General features: G+C 45.3%; 1 protein-coding gene across 3 annotated transcripts; it reads right to left on the reverse strand.

The window, feature by feature from the left end:
* Positions 1-6,600: 6,600 nt before the first annotated feature.
* pdrg1 (p53 and DNA-damage regulated 1) lies at positions 6,601-20,748 on the reverse strand. 3 transcript variants are annotated; one of them, XM_086005215.1, is made up of 5 exons: positions 20,513-20,748; positions 16,891-16,966; positions 9,888-9,962; positions 8,471-8,497; positions 6,601-7,017 (listed from the first exon to the last, which is right to left on the reverse strand). In XM_086005215.1, the coding sequence occupies exons 1-5, from the start codon at positions 20,645-20,647 to the stop codon at positions 6,935-6,937; spliced, it is 396 nt and encodes a 131-aa protein (XP_085861341.1). In that variant the 5' UTR covers positions 20,648-20,748; the 3' UTR covers positions 6,601-6,934. The 3 variants fall into 3 exon arrangements, with proteins under 3 accessions (XP_085861341.1, XP_085861340.1, XP_085861342.1); XM_086005214.1 differs by having other exon boundaries at positions 8,417-8,497; positions 20,513-20,715; XM_086005216.1 differs by lacking the exon at positions 9,888-9,962 and having other exon boundaries at positions 8,417-8,497; positions 20,513-20,740.
* Positions 20,749-21,734: the final 986 nt, after the last annotated feature.

Genomic DNA, 21,734 nt, shown 5'->3' on the forward strand with positions numbered 1-21,734 from the left:
AGCCTTGACGAGTTGCTGCAGTGCATCTTGTAGATGGTACACACTGCAGCCATGGGACACCGGTGGTGGAGGGAGTGAATGTTTAAGGTGGTGGATGGGGTGCCAATCAAGCGGGCTGCTTTGTCCTGGATGGTGTCGAGCCTCTTGAGTGTTGTTGGAGCTGCACTCATTCAAGCAGGTGGAGAGTATTCCATCACACGCCTTGTAGATGGTGGAAAGGCTATGGGGAGTCAGGAGGTGAGACACCCGCCGCAGAATACCCAGCCTTTGACCTGCTCTTGTTGCCACAGTATTTATGTGTCTGGTCCAGTTAAGTTTCTGGTCAATGGTTACCCCCAGGATGTTGATGGTGGGGGATTCGGCGATGGTAATGCCGTTGAATGTCAAGGGGCGGTGGTTAGACTCTCGCTTGTTGGAGATAGACAATACCTGGCACTTGTGTGGTGTGAATGTTACCTGCCACTTATCAGCCAAGCCTGAATGTCGTCCAGGTCTTGTTGCATGCAGGCATGGACTGCTTCATTACCTGAGGAGTTGCGAATGGCACTGAACACTCTGCAGTCATCAGCAAACATCCCCATATTTGACCTTATGTTTGGAGGGAAGGTCATTGATGAAGCAGCTGAAGATGGTTGGGCCTAGGACACTGCTCTGAGGAACTCCTGCAGTGATGTCCTGGGGCTGCGATGATTGACTTTCAACCACCACAACCATCTTCCTTTGTGCTAGGTATGACTCCAGCCAGTGGAGAGTTTTCCCCCCGATTCCCATTCACTTCAGTTTTACTAGGGCTCCTTGATGCTACACTCAGTCAAATGCTGCCTTGATGTCTAGGGCAGTCACTTTCACCTCACCTCTGGAATTCAGCTCCTTTGTCCATGTTTGTACCAAGGCTGTAATAAGGTCTGGAGCTGAATGGTGCTGGCGGAAGCCAAACTGGGCATCGGTGAGCAGGTTATTGGTGAATAAGTGCCGCTTGATAGCACTGTCAACAGCACCTTCCATCACACTGCTGATGATTGAGAGTAGTCTGATGGGACGGTAATTGGCCGGATTGGATTTGTCCTGTTTTTTGTGGACAGGACATACCTGGGCAGTTTTCCACATTGTCGGATAGATGCCAGTGTTGTTGCTGTACTGGAACAGCTTGGCTAGAGGTGCGGCTAATTCTGGAGCACAAGTCTTCAGCACGACAGCTGGGATGTTGTCGGGGCCCATAGCCTTTGCTGTATCCAGTGCGCTCAGCCGTTTCTTGATATCACGTGGAGTGAATCGAATTGGCTGAAGACTGGCTTCTGTGATGGTGGGGACCTCAGGAGTAGGCCGATATGGATCATCCACTCGGCACTTCCGGCTGAAGATGATTGCAAACGCTTCAGCCTTGTCTTTTGCACTCACGTGCTGAGCTCCACCATTAATGAGGATGGGGATATTTATGGAGCCTCCTCTTCCCGTTGTTTAATGGCCCACCATTATTCACGACTGGATGTGGCAGGACTGCAGAGCTTTGATCTGATCCATTGATTGTGGGATCGCTTAGCCTTGTCTACAGCATGCTGCTTCTGCTTTTTAGCATGTAGTCCTGTGTTGCAGCTTCCCCAGGTTGGCACCTCATTTTTAGGTACCGGTGCTGCTCCTGGCATGCTCTTCTACACTCCTTATTGAACCAGGGTTGGTCCCCTGGCTTGATGGTAATGGTAGAGTGAGGGATATGCCATGCCAAGAGGTTACAGATTGTTGTGGAATCAAATTCTGCTGCTGCTGATGGCCCACAGCACCTCATGGATGCCCAGCTGCCAGATCTGTTCTGAATCTATCCCATTTGGCATGGTGGTAGTGCCACACAACACGATGGAGCGTGTCCTCAGTGTGAAGACGGGACTTCGTCTCCACAATGACTGTGCGGTGGTCACTGCTATCAATCCTGTCATGGACAGATGCCTCTGCAACAGGTAGATTGGTGAGGACGAGGTCAAGTAGGTTTTTCCCTCATGTTGGTTCTCCACCACCTGTCGCAGGCCCAGACTGGCAGTTATGTCCTTCAGGACTCAGCCAGCTTGGTCAGTAGTGGTGCTACCGAGCTGCTCTTGGTTATGGACATTGAAGTCCCTCCACCCAGAGTACATTCTGTGCCCTTGCTACTCTCAGTGCTTCTTCCAAGTGGTGTTCAACATGGAGGAGTACTGATTCATCAGCTGAGGGAGGGCAGTAGGTGGTAATCATGCTTGACCTGAAGCCATGAGACTTCATGGGGTCCGGAGTCAATGTTGAGGACTCCCAGGGCCACTCCCTCCCGACTGTATACCACTGTGCCGTCACCCCTGGTGGGTCTGTCCTGCCGGTGAGACAGGGTTTGAACTCGCGTCTCTGGATTATTAATCCAGGTCGGCCAGTAACATAACCACTACGCTACCGTTCCCCTAACTTAAGCTTCCCCTTTTTGTGTTATCCTACCCTGTATGCTCCTTGATATCTAGGGGGCTCTAGATTTGGGAGTCCCACCCTTTTTCTTTGTGGGAACATATTTGATCTGAACTTGGTCTCCTTGAATGCCTCCCACTGCTCTGACACCGATTTACCTTCAAGTAGCTGTTTCCAGTCAACTTTTGCTAAATCACATTGCAGCTTAGTAAAATTGGCCTTTCCCCAATCAAGAACTTTTATTCCTGGTCTATCTTTGTCCTTTTCTATAACTACACTAAATCTAACTGAATTATGATCACTACCACCAAAATGCTCTCCCACTGATACCCCTTCCACCTGCCCAGCTTCATTCCCTAAAACTAAGTCCAGAATCGCACCCTTTCTTGTTGGGCTTGCTACATATACTGGCGAAAAAAGTTCTCCTGAATGCATTTTAAGAATTCTATGCCCTATGTACCTTTTACACTGATTCTATCCGTATTAATGTTAGGGTGGTTGAAATCCCCTACTGCATTATTGTTTTTGCACTTCTCAAAAATGTTCCTACATATTTGCTCTTCTATCTCCCTCTGACTATTTGGGGGGCTAAAGTGTGATTGCCCCTTTTTTGTTTTTCAGTTCAGCCCAGATGACCTTATTTGATGATCCTTTTAACATATCACAACTATAATTGTTTCTTTAACCAATATTGTGACCACCCTCTCGATCTCATCTGAAAACCCTGTAACCAGATTTGTTGAGCTGCCATTCCTGCCCTTCTTTCAGCCATGTTTCAGTAATAGATATATCATACTCCGTGTTTATCTGTGCCCTCAGGTCATCTGCCTTATTTACTAGACTCCTTGCATTGAAGTATATACCATTAAGCACTGCCAAACTCCGTTGTTGTCTATTTTCTAGCCTTTGTAACTCACTAATTTACTACCTTCCATTTCCAGCTTTGCTGCTCTCCCTTCCGAATCTACACTCAGGTTCCCATCCCCCTGCCAAGCTAGCTTAAACCCTCAACAGTACTAGCAACCAATAAATCTGTTGTGTCTGAGGCGTGGAGAGCAACTAGCATGGTGGAGAATTATAAACAGTTGGTCCAATGCCAGGAGGAGAAAATGCTCCTACATTTTACTATCATTGTTCACCTAAGAAGAGGGGCCACTTCGATGTGTCATAAATCACATCTATTCAAATTCTTTCACAGAATATCTAAATTAATTGAGCAACATCCAGTAGTTTTAACTCACTTAGATGTTCAGAATGTATTTGATAACTTTTTTTTAAATAAGTACAGAATTAGTGAGATAGTAGCTGGCTGGCCTGAAATTGGTTTGGCAATAGCAAGTAGAAGGTAGCAATAAATGGAAAAGGCTGGATCAATGATGACTATAAAGATGTAGCAAATTTACTAATGTGGGGGGAGACCAAAAGCATTCCAAACTGAGCTGATGCAGTTTAAGGAAGATACATGTACTTTTTTAATACAAGGTAATAAATGTTAGAGGAAATATGAAGTGCACATGACAGACTGATATCCATTGTCTAAATGTGCAAAGAAAAAACAAGTGCAGCACGGTGGCATAGTGGTTAGCACTGTTGCCTCACAGCGCCAGGGACCCGGGTTCGAATCCGGCCTCGGGTGACTGTCTGTGTGGAGTTTGCACATTCTCCCCGTGTTTGCGTGGGTTTCCTCCGGGTGCTCCGGTTTCCTCCCACAGTCCAAAGATGTGCGGGTTAGGTTGATTGGTCATGCTAAATTGACCCTTAGTGTTAGGGGGATTAAATACGTGGGGTTACGGGGATAGGGTGGGATATGTGTTGGTGTAGGGGTTACAGGGATCGGGTGGGATATGTGTCGGTGCAGGCTCGATGGGCCGAAATGGCCTCTATCTGCACTGTGGGGTTTCTGTGATTCTGTGATTCCAGCCAATTATGATGCTATTCTCAACGGCCCAATACTTCGGGTCCCAATGCGTAAGGACGGGGTACTCACGCGTGGACCCGATGGAAGTGCCGGTTTCTTGCATGCGCGGGAAACCGGCATTTCCTCCAAGGGGTTCAGAGGTCCAACGCGTGCGCGCAGGACTCTGTGCGCACGCGTTGAACTTCCTTTTTTTTTATTATACAGGTTTGCCCGTGTGTAAGGGCCTCAACTTTTTACGAATGTAAAAAGGAGGCGCAAGGACTTGATTCTTTAAGGTAAGTGGTCTATTATTTAAAATTATAACATTTTTTCCACAGCTTTATTGTTTTTATTAAGGACTTTACCGTAAGGCAAGTGTATTTTTAGACCAGATTTAAAAATTATTTTTCAAAAATTTGAATAATTGTTTAAAATAGTTTTTTTAGTTATTTATAGTTCATTTAATTATAGTGGGATGTTTTTTAAAATTTTATTTAAAGTTTAAGTAGTGTTTTGGGCGCCCGTAGTTTTCATGAGTTTGACAGTCCTTACTATCAAACTCATGAATGAAGTTTTCCCTCCCCTGATTGGCTGCCCAGTGCTCACCTGATCCCAGCCGGCACATCGAACTAACTACACCGCTGGATCAGGCAAGCACAGCGCGCCAACAGCTGAACCGGGCCAGTGGCAGGAATTCCAAGCAGGCCCAGGCTTCAGCTGTCGGCGCGCCGGGTAAGTGCACATCGGGGGCTTGCACGCGCGGCAAGCCCCCGAACCTAATTTCTGGGCCAACAAGTCTAATCCTGGGCTATATTTGGAAAACATTTGATGTCAAAACAAGAGGGAAGGCTCCAAACCCTTCCTCCCATGCCCACAGCTGCTCTTCACTATCAGCAGCTCTCTTGTGCCTTGGTCCCTCCTAAATCCTGTCATGGAGGTGGGGGGGGATTGGAGTTGCATATAAGCCAGACTGAGTAAAGACAGCAGGTTTCCTTCCCTAAAGGATATTCATGAACCAACTGGATTTTTACAACAATCCAGCAGCTCCATGGTCACTTTTACTGATACCAGCTGTTTATTTCCAGATTTCTTTTAAAACTGAATTTAGATTCTCAAACTGCCAAGGAGGGATTTGAACTCGCATTCTCTGGATTACTAGTCCAGTAACATAAGCATTACATTACCATACCAGACTTGGGGAAGGGAAAAGTGCCTAGAAGGCTCATTCCTAATCACCAACAAGCGATACCTGCTGGAGGGGCATGTTTCAGATAGCCTGCTGGCACTGTCTGGCAAGGCCCACAACTGAGTATTGCCAATTTAGATACCATATTATAGGGCAACTGGACAGGGAGTCAGTGCCTTTCTGGAAGAGAAAAAATTTGGGGAGGGAAAACTTCTGCAGGAGGGAGAATTGCGACAGGTAACTTTTTAAACAGTTTCCTTTTCTTGTGATAACATTGGTTTTTCCCTAGCAAGGAGTTGGGGAATAACCTGTTCTCCTGGAATGTTTAATGTTTTCTAGTGAAGTTGGCAACAGACGACGATGGTCAAGTCCGCTTGACCCTTAAGCCATCTGAATCCTAATGGAAACCATTTAAAAAGATTTACCTTTGTCTGACAGGCAATGTTCATTTCCCCCACCTGAGCTTGAATTTCTGTTCCAGCACCACTAGGGCTGTTTTCCTGTGAGCCAGGGCCACTTGAAAGGGGCTGGGGCTGGTAGCATTCTGAAGTGAAGGTGTCTTGAAGCACTGGGTTTGGAGGACTTTCAGGAGCACTGGTGTGGGGTTTGGACTCTTAATTGCCCTCTAAAGAGGCCTAGCACACTACAGTTGTATCAAACCACTACTAGCAGTCCAAGAAGTCTCACTCCTGATCACCATCAGGTAGGGATGGGCAATAAATGCCAGACTTGCCAGTGATGCCCACATCTCGAGAACAAATATAAAAAAGAAAACCCTACTGCCATTGACCAAGATCAACTAACTCAACACAATCCAAGGATGGAGCCTGGGAAGTCCCTGGTCTGCTTGGCTCAGAGACTATCAGGAATGCTAAATGCTGGCTTAGCTTTCTCCAAAGCAGACTCAATTGTAATTATATTGGAGAGTTTAAGTTTTAATGTCAGATTACAGTTTTCAAATAATTACATTAAATAACTGATAAAACTCCAGTTTTGCAGAGCAAGGATTTTTCCTGAAGCAAGTGCATGTTAAAATGTAACACACAAGATGAAAACCACAAACAAGTTAGTTTTGAAAGGAAGGATCAGCACATAATTCTGAAATCAAGCATTTTTATTTTTAAAGTTCATGTGCCAAGTGGTCAGCAGTGCTGTGTAAGTTATTGTATCTGTTCAAGTCCCAAGCACGGTCTGGGCAACAACAAAAAACTGCTGGCCACAAAAAGTAGCATTTCCCAAATCACAATCCTGTTGGGGCCAGTTGCAGTAAATCTTTGAACTCAAGCAAAGTTGAGGAAAATCCCACAACCTCTTTATATGGCCTTACAGTTGTGCATGTGCTGTTCATCTTTTGTAAAGCAGATGTTCCTCTAATACATGGTGTCACGTCCAGTTCTCAACACCAATTATACACTAGTCTTGAGCAACTTTCAACTCTTCAGGGTCTTGTCAATGGCTCGCATTTCTTCTTGAGTTAAAGGGGAAAGGTTGAATCCTTTGAGTTCAGGTTTTCCTAGAATGAGAATTAAGTTAAGGGGATCAGAATCACCAGCAGGAGTGCATTTCAGTATGCCCATCACCCTATAGCACAACCACAGATATTACGTAAAAGCTTGAGACACACCTCCCCAATGGCTCAGTTATACACTGCCTTTGCCAAGTAAGGCTCAGCTACCCAGCCAGAACGGCAACATAAAACCACCTGCATTTATATAGCCTCTTTAATGTAGTAAAACATCCGAAGGCACTTCACAAGATCATTATCAAACAAAATGTTACACAAACCACACAAGGAGATATTAGAACAGGTGCTCAAAGGCTGTGTCAAAGAGGTAGATTTTAAGGAGTATTAAGGCCACTAATGGTGGAGCGATGGAAATCGGGGATGTGCAAGAGGTCAGAATTGGAGGAGTGCAGAAATTTGAGGGTTGTAGGGCTGGAGGAGGTTACAGTGGTAAGGAGAGGAGAGGCCATGGAGGGATTTGAAAACAAGTATGAGAATTTAAAAAGAGGTGTTGCCATACAGGGAGTCAATGTAGGTCAGCAAGCACAGATCTCCAGAGATTATGCTGCAACCTTAAAATGCACTGACATCCACATTTAGGATACAATGTTCAATTCTGGTCACCATGCTACGATTGAACAATGCAGAGGGAGCAGGGATGAGAAAGACTGGTCCCAACTAGAAAGAAATGAGACACAAGGAAAGGATCCCAAGCTCTACAGCATTTTTTAAAAATATAAATGCTCATTTACCAAGTGGTCAACTATGGTTAGTAACTAAAAGAAGTTGGCTAAGAGGAGAATCTTATCCAGGAATAAATAAATGATAACAATTTAGGTAAAGTAAACCTTGGACATTCATTCAAATTAAACAAGGAAAGTAGGTCCAGAGGACATAAATTTTAATTGAAAGAAGATATTAGGAAGAACTACTTCACTCAGTGTTGTAAATATTTGGAATAATCTGCCAGGCAGAGTTTTAGAAGCAAAAACATTAGGGACATTTAATCAGCTATTTACTATAATGAGATTTAGGGCACCAGAGGGGCGCGCTTCAATTGACTATTCTCATCCTAAACATATTTTAAAAAAAGGACATTGCGCCAAATCTTCCTCACTCAACACCTTCATGTTCAAGTGTTAAAAGGAAAAGGGACAACAGGGTTCACTCCCTCCCTGCCACACAGCACAATGTGAATTTCACTACCCCCTGATCAGCCATGATCACATTGAATGGCGGAGCAGGCTCGAAGGGCCGAATGGCCTACTCCTGCTCCTATCTTCTATGTTTCTATCGCTGCACTGGCTGGGATCAGCTACATCAGCACAGAACAGGCCAGGCTTGAAATGATTTGAAGAGAGCCACAGACAGCTTTAGAAATACCTTACACACAGAAAATTAAAGTCACCTTGGGCCTCATTTAAATGATTAACTTTCACTTTCAGCTGATTACAAAGCTTACGTATTTCTTCATCCAACTGCTCTTGGTCTGAAATATTAAAGTAATGTTTGAGTTAAATGAAGGTAATTGTACATATCAAATAATCACTTGTGTAATGGACGTTTCTGAATTGTGGCTTAGAAGTCAATTAAGTCCCACAAATCTTCTTGTGCTCAACTCAACCTACTGTAAATTCTATGTAATAGTTACAGCACAGAAATAAGCCATTCGGCCCAACTGGTCTATGCCAGTGTTTATGCTCCACATGAGCCTCCTCCCACCCTACCTGCATATTCTGCTCGCCCTCATGCGCTTATCTAGCTTTCCCTTAAAGGCCTCTGTGCTATTCGTCTCAACGTCCACGTGGCAGCATATGGCTGACCTTGCACGGTTTCAACGGGAAGACTTTTGTTCCTTTCACCACGAATGCCACCTATTCAACCAAACTGAAGCAGCTTGCAAGGGCTCTTGATCTCACCCTAGACCTAGGAAATCACAAGTTCAACTGCATTTTTAAAAATTCATTCCTGGGATGTGGGTGTCACTGGCAAGGCCAGCATTTATTGCCCATCTCTAATTGCCCTCGAGAAGGGGATGGTGAGTCGCTGCATTCCGTGTGGTGAAGGTACTTCCGGTGCTGTTAGGGAGGGAGTTTCAGGATTTTGACCCAGCAATAATGAAGGAACGGCCATATATGTCCATATCAGGATGGTGTGTGACTTGGAGGTGGTGGTGTTCCCATGCTCCTTGTCCTTCTAGGTGGTAGAGGTCATGGGTTTGGGAGGTGCTGTCGAGTTTTGGCTAGTTGCTGCAGTGCCTCTTGTAGATGGTACACACTGCAGCCATGGTACGCTGGTGGTAAATGGAGTGAATGTTTAAGGTGGTGGATGGGGTGCCAATCAAGTGTGGGGAATTCCACAGCATAGGCCTGATGCTTGCAGAGAGAAAATAAAAGGGGAAAAATTATTCATCGTCATCCCTGGCCTCTTACAACTCTCCACCCCCAGGCATTTGGGTTTTAGAATGACATTAGCAGAAGCCCATTCTCTTGGCTTTGGATGGTGGGGGAGCAGAAACTGAATTAGAAAAAAAAAGCAGAGAACACTTAAAACATGTTACTCATAAAAACAATGCAAATAAAAAAGGGAACTGAATATCTGGTACAGAAAAGATGAAATTACTGCATTTGGATTACTACTACTAAAGCAAACATAGAAAACACACACATTAAATCCAACATTAAACTCAACTCTCCTCTATTGAGGCCTCAGTTCCTCTGCCCTCTCGATTTGGGTGATTTTTCAAACAGTGCAATTCTAAGTAAACAGACAGAAGGTTTGTACTAGACCATAGTTTAGCATAGCTGTCTACAGCCCACATGTAGATGGCAGATGTCACTCAAACGCAAGCGTTTTAATGAACTGAATCCAACACTTACCTTTCCGAATCATGTCCCTGGTTCTAGAATTGGGGAATTTGATAAACATGTTTCCAAAACAAACCATCACATTACCTGAAAAAGAAATAGAAAGGGAGCCAGCTGTTACCAACTCACGTGGTCAATGAGCTTTGATGACCAGACATGCAAAGCCCGAGGGCAGTATTTTTGTATTAAATAAGAAATAACAATTCCAAATAAAGAACATGGCACTGCAAGGTGCACTTATCCCACATTCTGGTCTTTGGTGAGTTAGCAGATCCCAGCACGACAGCAGTTTATATGCTACAATTGGTCTTAGTGCCCCGAGCCAGTGGGGAGAAAGTTCAGCTAGACTCGCTGCTCTGGATTGGTATGCAGTGACACCTGCTGGAAAATGCATGTTGTGAACACTGGTTGACACCATCCTAAGTTGAATAGCCTGCTGACACTCCCTAGGTATAACCTGAAGATGGCCTCAGAAAAGGAGCATACTCGGATTAAAACAAGACCAGTCTGAAAAGCCATATCAGTTACGTATCTTTAAACATTCACATTTTAAAAACAATAGAAAAAAATCATGTATCCATTGGCTAAATGCACCATGTGACATTGCATGGAGCCACAGAGCACAGGATCCAGACTCAATTTCTGGTGTGTGTTTAGGTGACTGACCTCAGCCTGAATGAGACAGAGTGGGGACACTATAGCTGGATTCAGTGTCCCCACTGGGTGGGAAAGAGAAATCATCCAGGGTTCCTGCTCCTGATCGGTATCCAGTGCCTACAAAAAGGTCAGGATTGCACTCCACTGACTACAACTCTTAACACTCACCATCTAGGCTGACACACGAAAGAACGACCACTTGGGTGAAGTGGAGCATGTTTCAGTTGGAAAGCATTTGGGAAACAGTGATCACAATATTAGGCTTAGAGTAGTTATGGAAAAGGATAAGGCAAAAATCAAATTTGAAAATACTCAACTGGAAGAGGGTGGATTGGAATCAAATATTGGCAGGTAAAACAGTGAGTGAGACATACTCACGAGGGGGAAAGAAAGGGCATCCAAAGATAGAGCTCCCGGGATGACTAAAGATATAGTCAAAGGAAGGGTGGGGCCAATTAGGAACCGAAAAAAAGGAGATCTTCTTGTGGAGGCAGAGGGCATGGGTAAGGGACTAAATGAGAACTTTGCATCCATCTTCACTAGAGAAGAGGATGCTGCCAATGTCACAACAACAGGAGGAGGTAGTAGAGAAATTGGATAGGATAAAAATAGATAAAGGAGGTACAAGGAAGGTTGGCAGCACTCAAGTAGGAAAATCAATCCGGTCCGGATGGGATGCATCCTAGGTTGTGGAGGGAAGGAATAGTGGACATTGCGGCGGCTCTGGTCACAATCTTCCAATCCTTCTTAGATATGGGAGTGGTGCCAGAGGACTGGAGGATTGCCAATGTTACACTCCTGTTCAAAAATAAATGGGAGTGAGATAAATCCAGCAACTACAGGCCAGTCAGCCTGATGGCAGTGGTGGGGATACTTTTAAGGACATTAATTCAGGATAAAATTAATTGGCACTTGGAAAAATATGGGTTAACAAGTGAAAGCCAGCACAGATTTGTTAAAGGCAAATTATGTTTGACTAATTTGATTGAGTTCTTTGATAAACTAATGGAGAGGATCGATAAGGGTAGTGCAGTTGATGTGTACATGGACTTTCAAAAGGCGTTTGATAAGGTACCACATAATAGACTGGTTAGCAAAATTGAAGCTCATGGGATTAAAGGGGCAGTGGCTGCATGGATACGAGATTAGCTAAGGGACAGAAAGCAGAGAGTAGTGGTGAATGGTTGTTTTTCCAGACTGGAAGGAAGTGTGCAGTGGTGTCCCCCAGGGGTCAGTTTTTTAGTATTTTGCTCTTTTTGGTGCATATTAATCATAATCAACTTTATTGTCATTGTTAGTGCACAAGTGCAGTACAACGAAATGTAGGCTTGCGGCTCCCGAGAGTGTACATTTAGATTAAGACATTTAAACATTCAACATTCATTTGGCTTGTAATACATTAACATAAACATAACCATAATAAAGTGCATTGGCAGATGTGCAGGCTTTAGAGTTTATTTGTGGAGTTCAGTAGGATGACAGCCCTGGGAAAGAAGCTGTTCCTAAATCTGGTCGTTCGGGTGCGAATGTATCTGTAGCGTCTCCCAGATGGCAGGAGGGCGAACAGACTGTGGCTGGGGTGGGTAGGGTCTTTGATGATGGTCAGTGACCTCCGGAAACAGCGTTTCTGACCTGGACTTAGGTAAAGAGCATAATTTCAAACTTTGCATATGACACAAAACTCGGAAATGTAGTGACAATGAGGAGGATAGTGACAAACTTCAAGAGGTCATAGACAGACTGATGAAATGGGCAGACACATGGCAAATGCAATTTAACCCAGAGAAGTGTGAAGTGATTTATTTTAGTAGGGAGAATGAGGAGAGGCAATATAAACCAAATGGTACAATTTTTAAAAGGGTGCAAGAACAGAGAGACCTGGGGGTGTACATGTACAAGTCTTTGAAAGTGGCAGGACAAGTTGATAAGGCTGTTAAAATATTTGGGGATCCTGGACGTTATTAATAGAGGCATAGAGTACAAAAGCAAGTAGGTTATGCTAAACCTTTATAAAATACTGGTTGGGCTCCAGCTGGAATACAGTGCCAATTCAGGGCACCACACTTTAGGAAAGATGTCAAGATCTTAGATAGGGTGCAGAGGAGATTTACTAGAATGACACCAGGGATGAAAGACTTCAGTTACATGGAGATACTAGAGAAATTGGGGTTGTTCTCCTTAGAACAGAGAGGGTTAAAGGGAGATTTGATAGGAGTTCAAAAATCATATAGGGTTTTTAATAGAGTAAATAAGGAGAAACTATTTTTTTTATTTTTTTATTCATTGATGGGATGTGGGCGTCGCTGGCTAGGCCTGCATTTAGTGCCCATCCCTAATTGCCCTTGAGAAGATGGTGGTGAGCCGCCTTCTTGAACCGCTGCAGTCCATATGGTGTAGGTACACCCACAATGCTGTTAGGAAGGGAGTTCCAGGATTTTGGCCCAGCGACAGTGAAGGAATGGCGATACAGGTCCAAGTCAGGATGGTGTGTGGCTTGGAGGGGAACTTGTAGGTGGTGATGTTCCCATGCATCTGCTGCCCTTGTCCTTCTAAGTGGTAGAGGTCGCGGGTTTGGAAGGTGCTGTTGAAGGAGCTTTGGCGAGTTGCTGCAGTGCATCTTGTAGATGGTACACACTGCAGCCACAGTGCGCCGGTGGTGGAGGGAGTGCCAATCAAGCGGGCTGCTTTATCCTGAATAGTGTCAAGCTTCTTGAGTGTTGTTGGAGCTGCACTCATCCAGGCAAGTGGAGAGTATTCCATCACACTCCTGACTTGTGCCTTGTAGATGGTGGAAAGGCTTTGGGGAGTCAGGAGGTGAGACACTCGCCGCAGAATTCCCAGCCTCTGGCCTGCTCTTGTAGCCACAGTATTTATATGGCTGGTCCAGTTCAGTTTCTGATCAATGGTAACCCCCAGGATGTTGATAGTGGGGGATTCAGCGATGGTAATGCCATTGAATGTCAAGGGGAGATGGTTAGAGTCTCACTTGTTTGAGATGGTCATTGCCTGGCACTTGTGTGGTGCGAATGTTACTTGCCACTTGTCAGCCCAAGTCTGAATGTTGTCCAGGTCTTGCTGCATATGGACACGGACTGCGTCAGTATCTGACGAGTCTCGAATGGTGCTGAACAGTGTGCAATCATCAGCGAACATCCCCACTTCTGACCTTTTGATGGAGGGAAGGTCATTGATGAAACAGCTGAAGATGGTTGGGCCTAGGACACTGCCCTGAGGAACTCCTGCAGTGATGTCATGTGATTGAGATGAATGACCTCCAACAACCACAGCCAACTTCCTTTGTGCTAGGTATGATTCCAACCAATGGAGAGTTTTCCCCTTGATTCCCATTGACTTCAGTTTTGCTACGGCTCCTTGATGCCACACTCGATCAAATGCTGCCTTGATGTCAAGGGCAGTCACTCTCACCTCACCTCGAGTTCAGCTCTTTTGTCCATGTTTGGACCAAGGCTGTAATGAGGTCAGGAGCTGAGTGGCCCTGGCGGAACCCAAACTGGGCGTCAGTTAGTAGGTTATTGCTGAGTAAGTGCCGCTTGATAGCACTGTCGACGACACCTTCCATCGCTTTGCTGATGATTGAGAGTAGACTGATGGGACGGTAATTGGCCGGGTCGGATTTGTCCTGCTTTTTGTAGACAGGACATACTTGGGCAATTTTCCACATTGCCGGGTAGATGCCAGTGTTGTAGCTGTACTGGAACAGCTTGGCTAGGGGCGCAGCTAGTTCTGGAGCACAAGTCTTCAGTACTATTGCCGGAATGTTGTCAGGGCCCATAGCCTTTGCAGTATCCAGTGTCTTCAGCCGTTTCTTGACATCACGTGGAGTGAATTGAATGGGCTGAAGACTGGCATCTGTGATGCTGGGGACCTCAGGAGAAGGCCGAGATGGATCATCCACTCGGCACTTCTGGCTGATGATAGTTGCAAATGCTTCAGCCTTGTCTTTTGCACTCACGTGCTGGGCTCCACCATCATTGAGGATGGGGATATTTTTGGAGCCTCCTCCTCCTGTTAACTGTTTAATTGTCCACCACCACTCACGACTGGATGTGGCAGGACTGCAGAGCTTTGATTTGATCCGATGATTGCGAGATCGCTTAGCTCTGTCTATCGCATGTTGCTTCCGTTGTTTGGCATGCAAGTAGTCCTGTGTTGTAGCCTCACCAGGTTGACACCTCATTTTTCGGTATGCCTGGTGCTGTTCCCGGCATGCTCTCCTGCACTCTTCGTTAAACCAGGGTTGATCTCCCGGCTTGATGGTAATGGTAGAGTGAGGGATATGCCGGGCCATGAGGTTACAGATTGTGGTTGAATACAGTTCTGCTGCTGCTGATGGCCCACAGCGCCTCATGGATGCCCAGTTTTGAGTTGCCAGATCTGTTCGAAATCTGTCCCATTTAGCACGGTGGTAGTGCCACGCAACACGGTGGAGGGTATCCTCAACATGAAGACGGGACTTGGTCTCCACAAGGACTGTGCGGTGGTCACTTCCACCAATGCTGTCATGGACAGATGCATCTGCAACAGGTAGATTGGTGAGGACAAGGTCAAGTAGGTTTTTCCCTCTTGTTGGTTCCCTCACCACCTGTCGCTGACCCAGTCTGGCAGCTATGTCCTTTAGGACTCGGCCAGCTCGGTCAGTTGTGGTGCTACCGAGCCACTCTTGGTGATGGACATTGAAGTCCCCCACCCAGAGGACATTTTGTGCCCTTGCTACTCTCAGTGCTTCTTCCAATTGGTGTTCAACATGAAGGAGTACTGATTCATCGGCTGAGGGAGGGTGGTAGGTGGTAATTAGCAGGAGGTTTCCTTGCCCATGTTTGACTTGATGCCATGAGACCTCATGGGGTCCTGAGTCAATGTTGATGACTCCCAGGGCTACTCCCTCCCGACTGTATACCACAGTGCCACCACCTCTGGTGGGTCTGTCCTGCCGGTGGGACAGGACATACCCAGGGATGGTGATGGTGGTGTCTGGGACATTGGTTGTAAGGTATGATTCGGTAATTATGACTATGTCAGGCTGTTGCTTGACTAGTCTGTGGGACAGCGCTCCCAATTTTGGCACAAGCCTCCAGATGTTGGCAAGGAGGACTTTGCAGGGTCGACAGGGCTGGGTTTGCCGTTGTCATTGTCGTTTCCGGTGCCGAGGTCGATGCCGGGTGGTCCGTCCAGTTTTATTCTTATTGTTTTTCGTAGCGGTTGTTTACAACTGAGTGGCTTGCTAGGCCATTTCAGAGGGCATTAAGAGTCAACCACATTGCTATGGGTCTGGAGTCACATGTAGGCCAGATCAGGTAAGGACGGCAGATTTCCTTCCCTAAAAAGGGCATTAGTGAACCAGATGGGTTTTTGCAACAATCGACAATGGTATCATGGTCACCATTACCAAGACTAACATTTAATTCCAGAATTAAATTTAAATTCCACCAGCTGCCGTGGTGGGATTTGAACCCATATCCTCAGAGCATTTGACTAATAGTGACATAACCACTACGCCACCGCCTCCTCAGGGACAGATGGATCGGTAACCAGAGGACACAAGTTTAAAGGTAATTGGCAAAAGAACTAGAGGCAACATGAAGGAAAAAAAATTATGCAATGAGTTGTAATCTAGAATGCACTGCCTGAAAGGGTGGAGGAAGCAGATTAACTTTCTAAAGGGAACTGGATAAATACTTGAAGAGGAAAAAATTGCAGTGAAATGGGGCAAACTGGATACCTCTTTCAAAGAGCCAGCAAAAACACGATGGGCCGAATGGCCTCCTTTTGTGCTGCATCATTCTATGTGATGGAGAACTACTAATGGTAGTAGCACCACACTTTAGCGGGTCAATGCCCTCAGGAAAGAGCAGTAAACTGGGGAAATAAAGCTCCTCCAGTCCTCGTAAGGGTTAATTATATTCTTTGGCAGAACCTCCCAAACCCACAACCTCCACCACCTAGAAGGATAACAGCAGCAGGGGCATGGGAACACCATCACCTCCAAGTTCCTCCCCTAAGGCCACACACCATCCTGACTTGGACATGCATCGCAGTTCCTTCATCTTCGCTGGGTCCTGGAACTCCCTACCCAATAGCACTGTGGGAGTACCTTCACTACACAGACTGCAGCAGTTCAAGAAGGCAGCCCACCACCACCTTCTCAATGGGAACTAGGGATGGACAATAAATGCCAGCCTTGCCAGCAATGAGTACATCCCAATAATGAATTTTAAAAAGTTATATAGACACTTTTCAATACTTGGATTCTTTTATGAACACTCAAATCTGAAGGGAGAGTCTCAATCCCACCATTCCTCCAAACCATTGTTTAGTGGCTGATAAAAGGTATTCATACCAGATTGGTCAGTGCTGTTTTGTAACGCTCTCAGTGCCTCACGGTTCCGATTTCTCTTCCCATCCAGATCAACAATCTGAAATCCACCATATAAAAAAGACAAAGTTCAGGCACAACTCCTTGTATCCATATTAAAATCATTTGTACCTCATGGTACCAATCTCAGAAAGCAAATACAGCCCTTCACCACGATTATTAAAAACACTTGGGATTGCCCAATTCGATACTGAACAGTAAACCATGTGGAAAGTTTGTTAAGATCACTATACATATGCAAGAGAAAATATTTCACTTAACTATAACAGAAACATAGGAATTGCTCGATGAAAAAAGACCACGGTCCATATGGTTTGCCTTAGAACATAAGAAACAGGAGCAGGAGTAGGCCATTTGGCCCCTCGAGCCTGCTCTGCCATTCACTAAGATCATGGCTGATCTGATCTTGGCCTCAACTCCACTTCCCTGCCCGCTCCCCATAACCCTCGACTCCCCTATAGTTCAAAAATCTGTCTATTGCCACCGTAAATATATTCAGTGACCCAGCCTCCACAGCTCTCTGGGGTAGAGAATTCCAAAGATTCACGTCCCTGAGAGAAGAAATTCCTCCTCATCTCCGTTTTAAATGGGCGACCTCTTATTCTGAAATTATGCCCCCTAGTTTTAGATTCACCCACGAGGGGAAACATCCTCTCTGCATCTACCCTGTCAAGCCCCCTCAGAATCTTATATATTTCAATAAGATCACTTCTCATTCTTCTAAACTCCAATGAGTATAGGCCCAACCTGCTCAATCTTTCTTCATAAGACAACCTCCTCGTCTCAGGAATCAACCTCGTGAACCTTCTCTGAACTGCCTCCAATGCAAGTATATCCCTCCTTAAATAAGGAGACCAAAACTGTACGCAGTACTCCAGGTGTGGTCTCACCAACGCCCTGTACAGTTGTAGCAAGACTTCCCTACTTTTATACTCCATGCAATAAAGGCCAACATTCCATTTGCCTTCCTAATTACTTGCTGTACCTGCATGCTAACTTTTTGTGATTCATGTGCAAGGACCCCCAGATCCCTCTGTACTACAGCATTTTGTAGTCGCTCTTCATTTAAATAATTTGCTTTTTTATTCTTCCCACCAAAGTAGATAGCCTCGCATTTTCCCACATTATACTCCATCTGCCAAATTTTTGCCCACTCACTTAACCTATCTATATCCCATTGCAGATTATTTGTGTCCTCCTCACAACTTGCTTTCCCACCTATCTTTGTATCATCAGCAAATCTGGCTACATTACACTCGGTCCCTTCATCCAAGTCATTAATATAGATTGTAAATAGTTGAGGCCCCAGCACTGAACCCTGTGGCACCCCACTAGTTACAGTTTGACAACCTGAAATTACCCATTTATCCCGACTCTGTTTTCTGTTAGTTAGCCAATCCTCTATCCATCCATGCTAATATATTACCCCCAATCCTGTGAGCTCTTATCTTGTGCAGTAACCTTTTATGTGGCACCTTATCGAATGCCTTCTGGAAATCCAAATACACTAGATCTACTGGTTCACCTTTATCCACCCTGCTCATTACATCCTGGTCATGGCATGATACAATGATAATGGAAACGTTGACTAATCATAGCAATCAGTGTATTAGTCTAAAACAGACCCAGACATGAGGTGAGGAAAAACCCCAGTGGTGGAGAGCTTTGGGAACCATATGTCTAAAAAGTCACCTGTTCCTCCCAAGCATGCTACACTCACCACAGAAAAATCTGCAAATCATTACATACCCCTTTATTTTCAGATTTTCTCATTTCCCCACCGCTTTTGAAATTCCACATGACAACCAAAATACCAGCGGTGTGATCACTGGACTTATTTAGTGCATTAGTACCCAATACACAGACGAGCAAAATTAAGCAGGGGACAACTAAAAATGCAGTCAGAGATAGATTTTTTAACTATATAAAAAAGAGGCTTTTGTAGAAAGGGAGTGGGGTAACCAGACAAAGTGGTTTTGGGGGAAATGTTCCACACTAAACCAGGAGCATAGTGACTGAAAGGTCCATCCTTGATGATAGAGCAGAGGGAGTGAGGCACAAGCAATAATCCAGAACCAGAGGAACAAAGTGTGTGGGCCATGGTAGCTGTAGAAGATTATTAAGGTAAGGTAGACCAAGAGCATGGTAGGATTGGAAAATGAGGATGAAATATTTAAAATATATAAATTTGGGACATTGAGCCAGTGAAGCTTGATGAGGATGGAGCCCACATGGAAGCCTAAAGGCTGCGTGCAACCTGCAAGTCAGAATTGGCTTTAACATCAGTGTATGCTCAAAAAAGTGGGGGGCGGCGACGGCGACAGCTGGAAAGAGGAAAACTGCTTATATAGGAGTTAGAGGACATGGGGGAAGTGACTGAAGGCATGGTCAAAGAGACAGGTTCTCAGCATGCTTTTGAAAAGGGGTTGAAGCAGCAAGGTGGAGGGATTTAGGAAGAGAATTCTAGAGTACTTCGTCATGACAACCAAAGGTTCTGCCACTAATGAACAGAAAGAGGGGCACACCCAGTAGGCTAGTGTTGGAAGATTAGTATCTGTATAGCTGGAGTTCACAGAGTAGGTGACAATGGACCCAAAGAAATTTGTAAATGAGAGTGAAGATTTTGGAATCAATGGGTTGGATATGAGGAGTAGATGGAAATACAGGGATGATGGCAGAGCAAAACTTAGCACAGGATAAGATACATGGTTTTTGAAGGAGTTTGGAGAGCCTGGAACACAGGAGGCCACAGCAACAGCAGGGATAGTTAGTCACTGGACAAGCAAAAAATCAGTACAAGCTGAGAATTTTTATGCTTTCCAATTAAATCAGCAAATGGAAATACCCCAATTACAGCCCAGAGGACTACACTGCAAGTGCTTAATCATAGTTCTCAGCTGGGCTGGGAATCTGGACAGCATATACTGGTGTGTGGCTCAGTGTTTCAGTACATGTGCATGTATGTACATAACCATTATTAATCTATATTTTAAATGGAAATTCAAGACCCAGCATGATGCATTCAGCTTATAGTCCCAAAAACCACGGCTTTATCAGAAAATGTTTGTGTTTATCATGATTTCCCCCGAGCAGGTAACCCCTGAAATACATGTATGTATGGGAAGAGATCTTGTATGTACACACACTCCACAAGATAAACAAAAACTTAGCCAGATAAAACAGCAGAGATAAATCCTATTGCTGAGCCAGACTATTGCAGCTGGCTTTGGGAGTGATGAACAGCGAGTAGCTCATAGAATTTACAGCACAAGACACCATTCAGTCCATTGCGCCCGTAGTATCCCACAAAGGGGGGGGGGGGGGGGGAGCTGATATTGGGAAAATAGAAAAATGCTCTCTGGAGGTTGAGGCCAACAATGGTGGGAGCTTTTCACTCTGCATCTAACCCTGGGTGGGCCATATGCGGACACTGGGCACAAACCGTGAGGGAAGGTTCCATTGCCCATTAGTGACTCGGCGTTGGCCCTGCCGTCAGTCACCAGGCGCAATGCGGAGGCTGTGAATACCCGGACCCTCGGCCGACAACACCCGGTCGCGCCAGGCCCCGACTCCGGCCGACAATTACCTGCTGTTTGTCGGCCAACAGGCTCTCCACCAGCTCCTCCACTTCGGTCAAGTAATTCATCACCATTTCGGGCGACTGCGCCATCTTCACGCGGCGATAAACCGGCCGGACGACGCGATGGTCACTCCGCAGCATCCTTCTGTCTCATTGGCAGCCTCGTCGCCTGCTGCTCTGTGATTGGCAATTGTTATGTCAATCAATGGGGCCCCTGCCCCCAGCTAAGGCGGGCTTGACGCGCGTGGCATTCTGGGAGTTGTAGTCTGTGCGGGACAGATTCAGAGAATGGTTACAGCACAGTAGGTCACCACCGAAAATGGAATTTTAATTTAATTTCTTAAGTTTCTGTTAAGTCTGTGTGTTATAATGAGAATTACTACACAGACCACAAGAGTAAACTTTAACAGGTCTTTACTAGTCGAGGGTCAGGGCGGAACTGCCCAATAAATCATTACACAGCACTTATATACCGGTGTGGTCACCACCGGTATTACAGTATACAGCAGCCAAGATAAAGTAGTGCAGCCCTTAAAATAGTTCTCTTAAAGGTGGAACGGTTACATACACTACAATCCTCCCTTTTTAGCTTAACAGTATATATTCCCCATTAAACATAACATCATAACATATATACACAACTTCATGTAAAAACAGTTCACAGATTCAGTCTCTCTGGAGGCTTCCTGACTCGGTCCGGATAACGCCTCGGTGGTGTAGTAGGTTCTTTTGGCAAGGTCGATTCGGCTTGAATGCCAGTGTCGGGTTCATCTGATTCCAGTATCACCGGATCGGAGGTAGATACTATGGGTATCTCTGCTTCATCATTAGGCGTATAGAGTTGTGGAGTAGGTTGTCCCTTTTCGGATGACCCTATGATCTGGTCAACATGGCGCCTTATTATGCTTTCACCAATGTTCACGGTATACATCAGCGGTCCTAGTCGTGTGCAAATAGTTCCAGGCTGCCATTTCTCGGTACGGTAGTCCCGGGCCAAAACTTGTTGACCTATCTGGAAGGTTCTAGTTGGCCTTTCATTCATGCCTTGAAATTGCTGGCTCTCTACGTCCCTTCTGATGTTTGGTTTGATCAAATCCAGCCGACATCTTAGTCTTCTATTGAAAAACATCATGGCGGGAGTTTGGTTTGTAACCACATGTGTTGCATTCCTGTACGCCAACAAGAAGTTATCTACCTTATGTTGTAGATTTATGTCTTCATTACCCAT

This window comes from Somniosus microcephalus, chromosome 13, assembly GCF_052327205.1.
Source record: "Somniosus microcephalus isolate GS21.2 chromosome 13, FLI_Smic_1.0, whole genome shotgun sequence".
Taxonomy (NCBI): domain Eukaryota; kingdom Metazoa; phylum Chordata; class Chondrichthyes; order Squaliformes; family Somniosidae; genus Somniosus; species Somniosus microcephalus.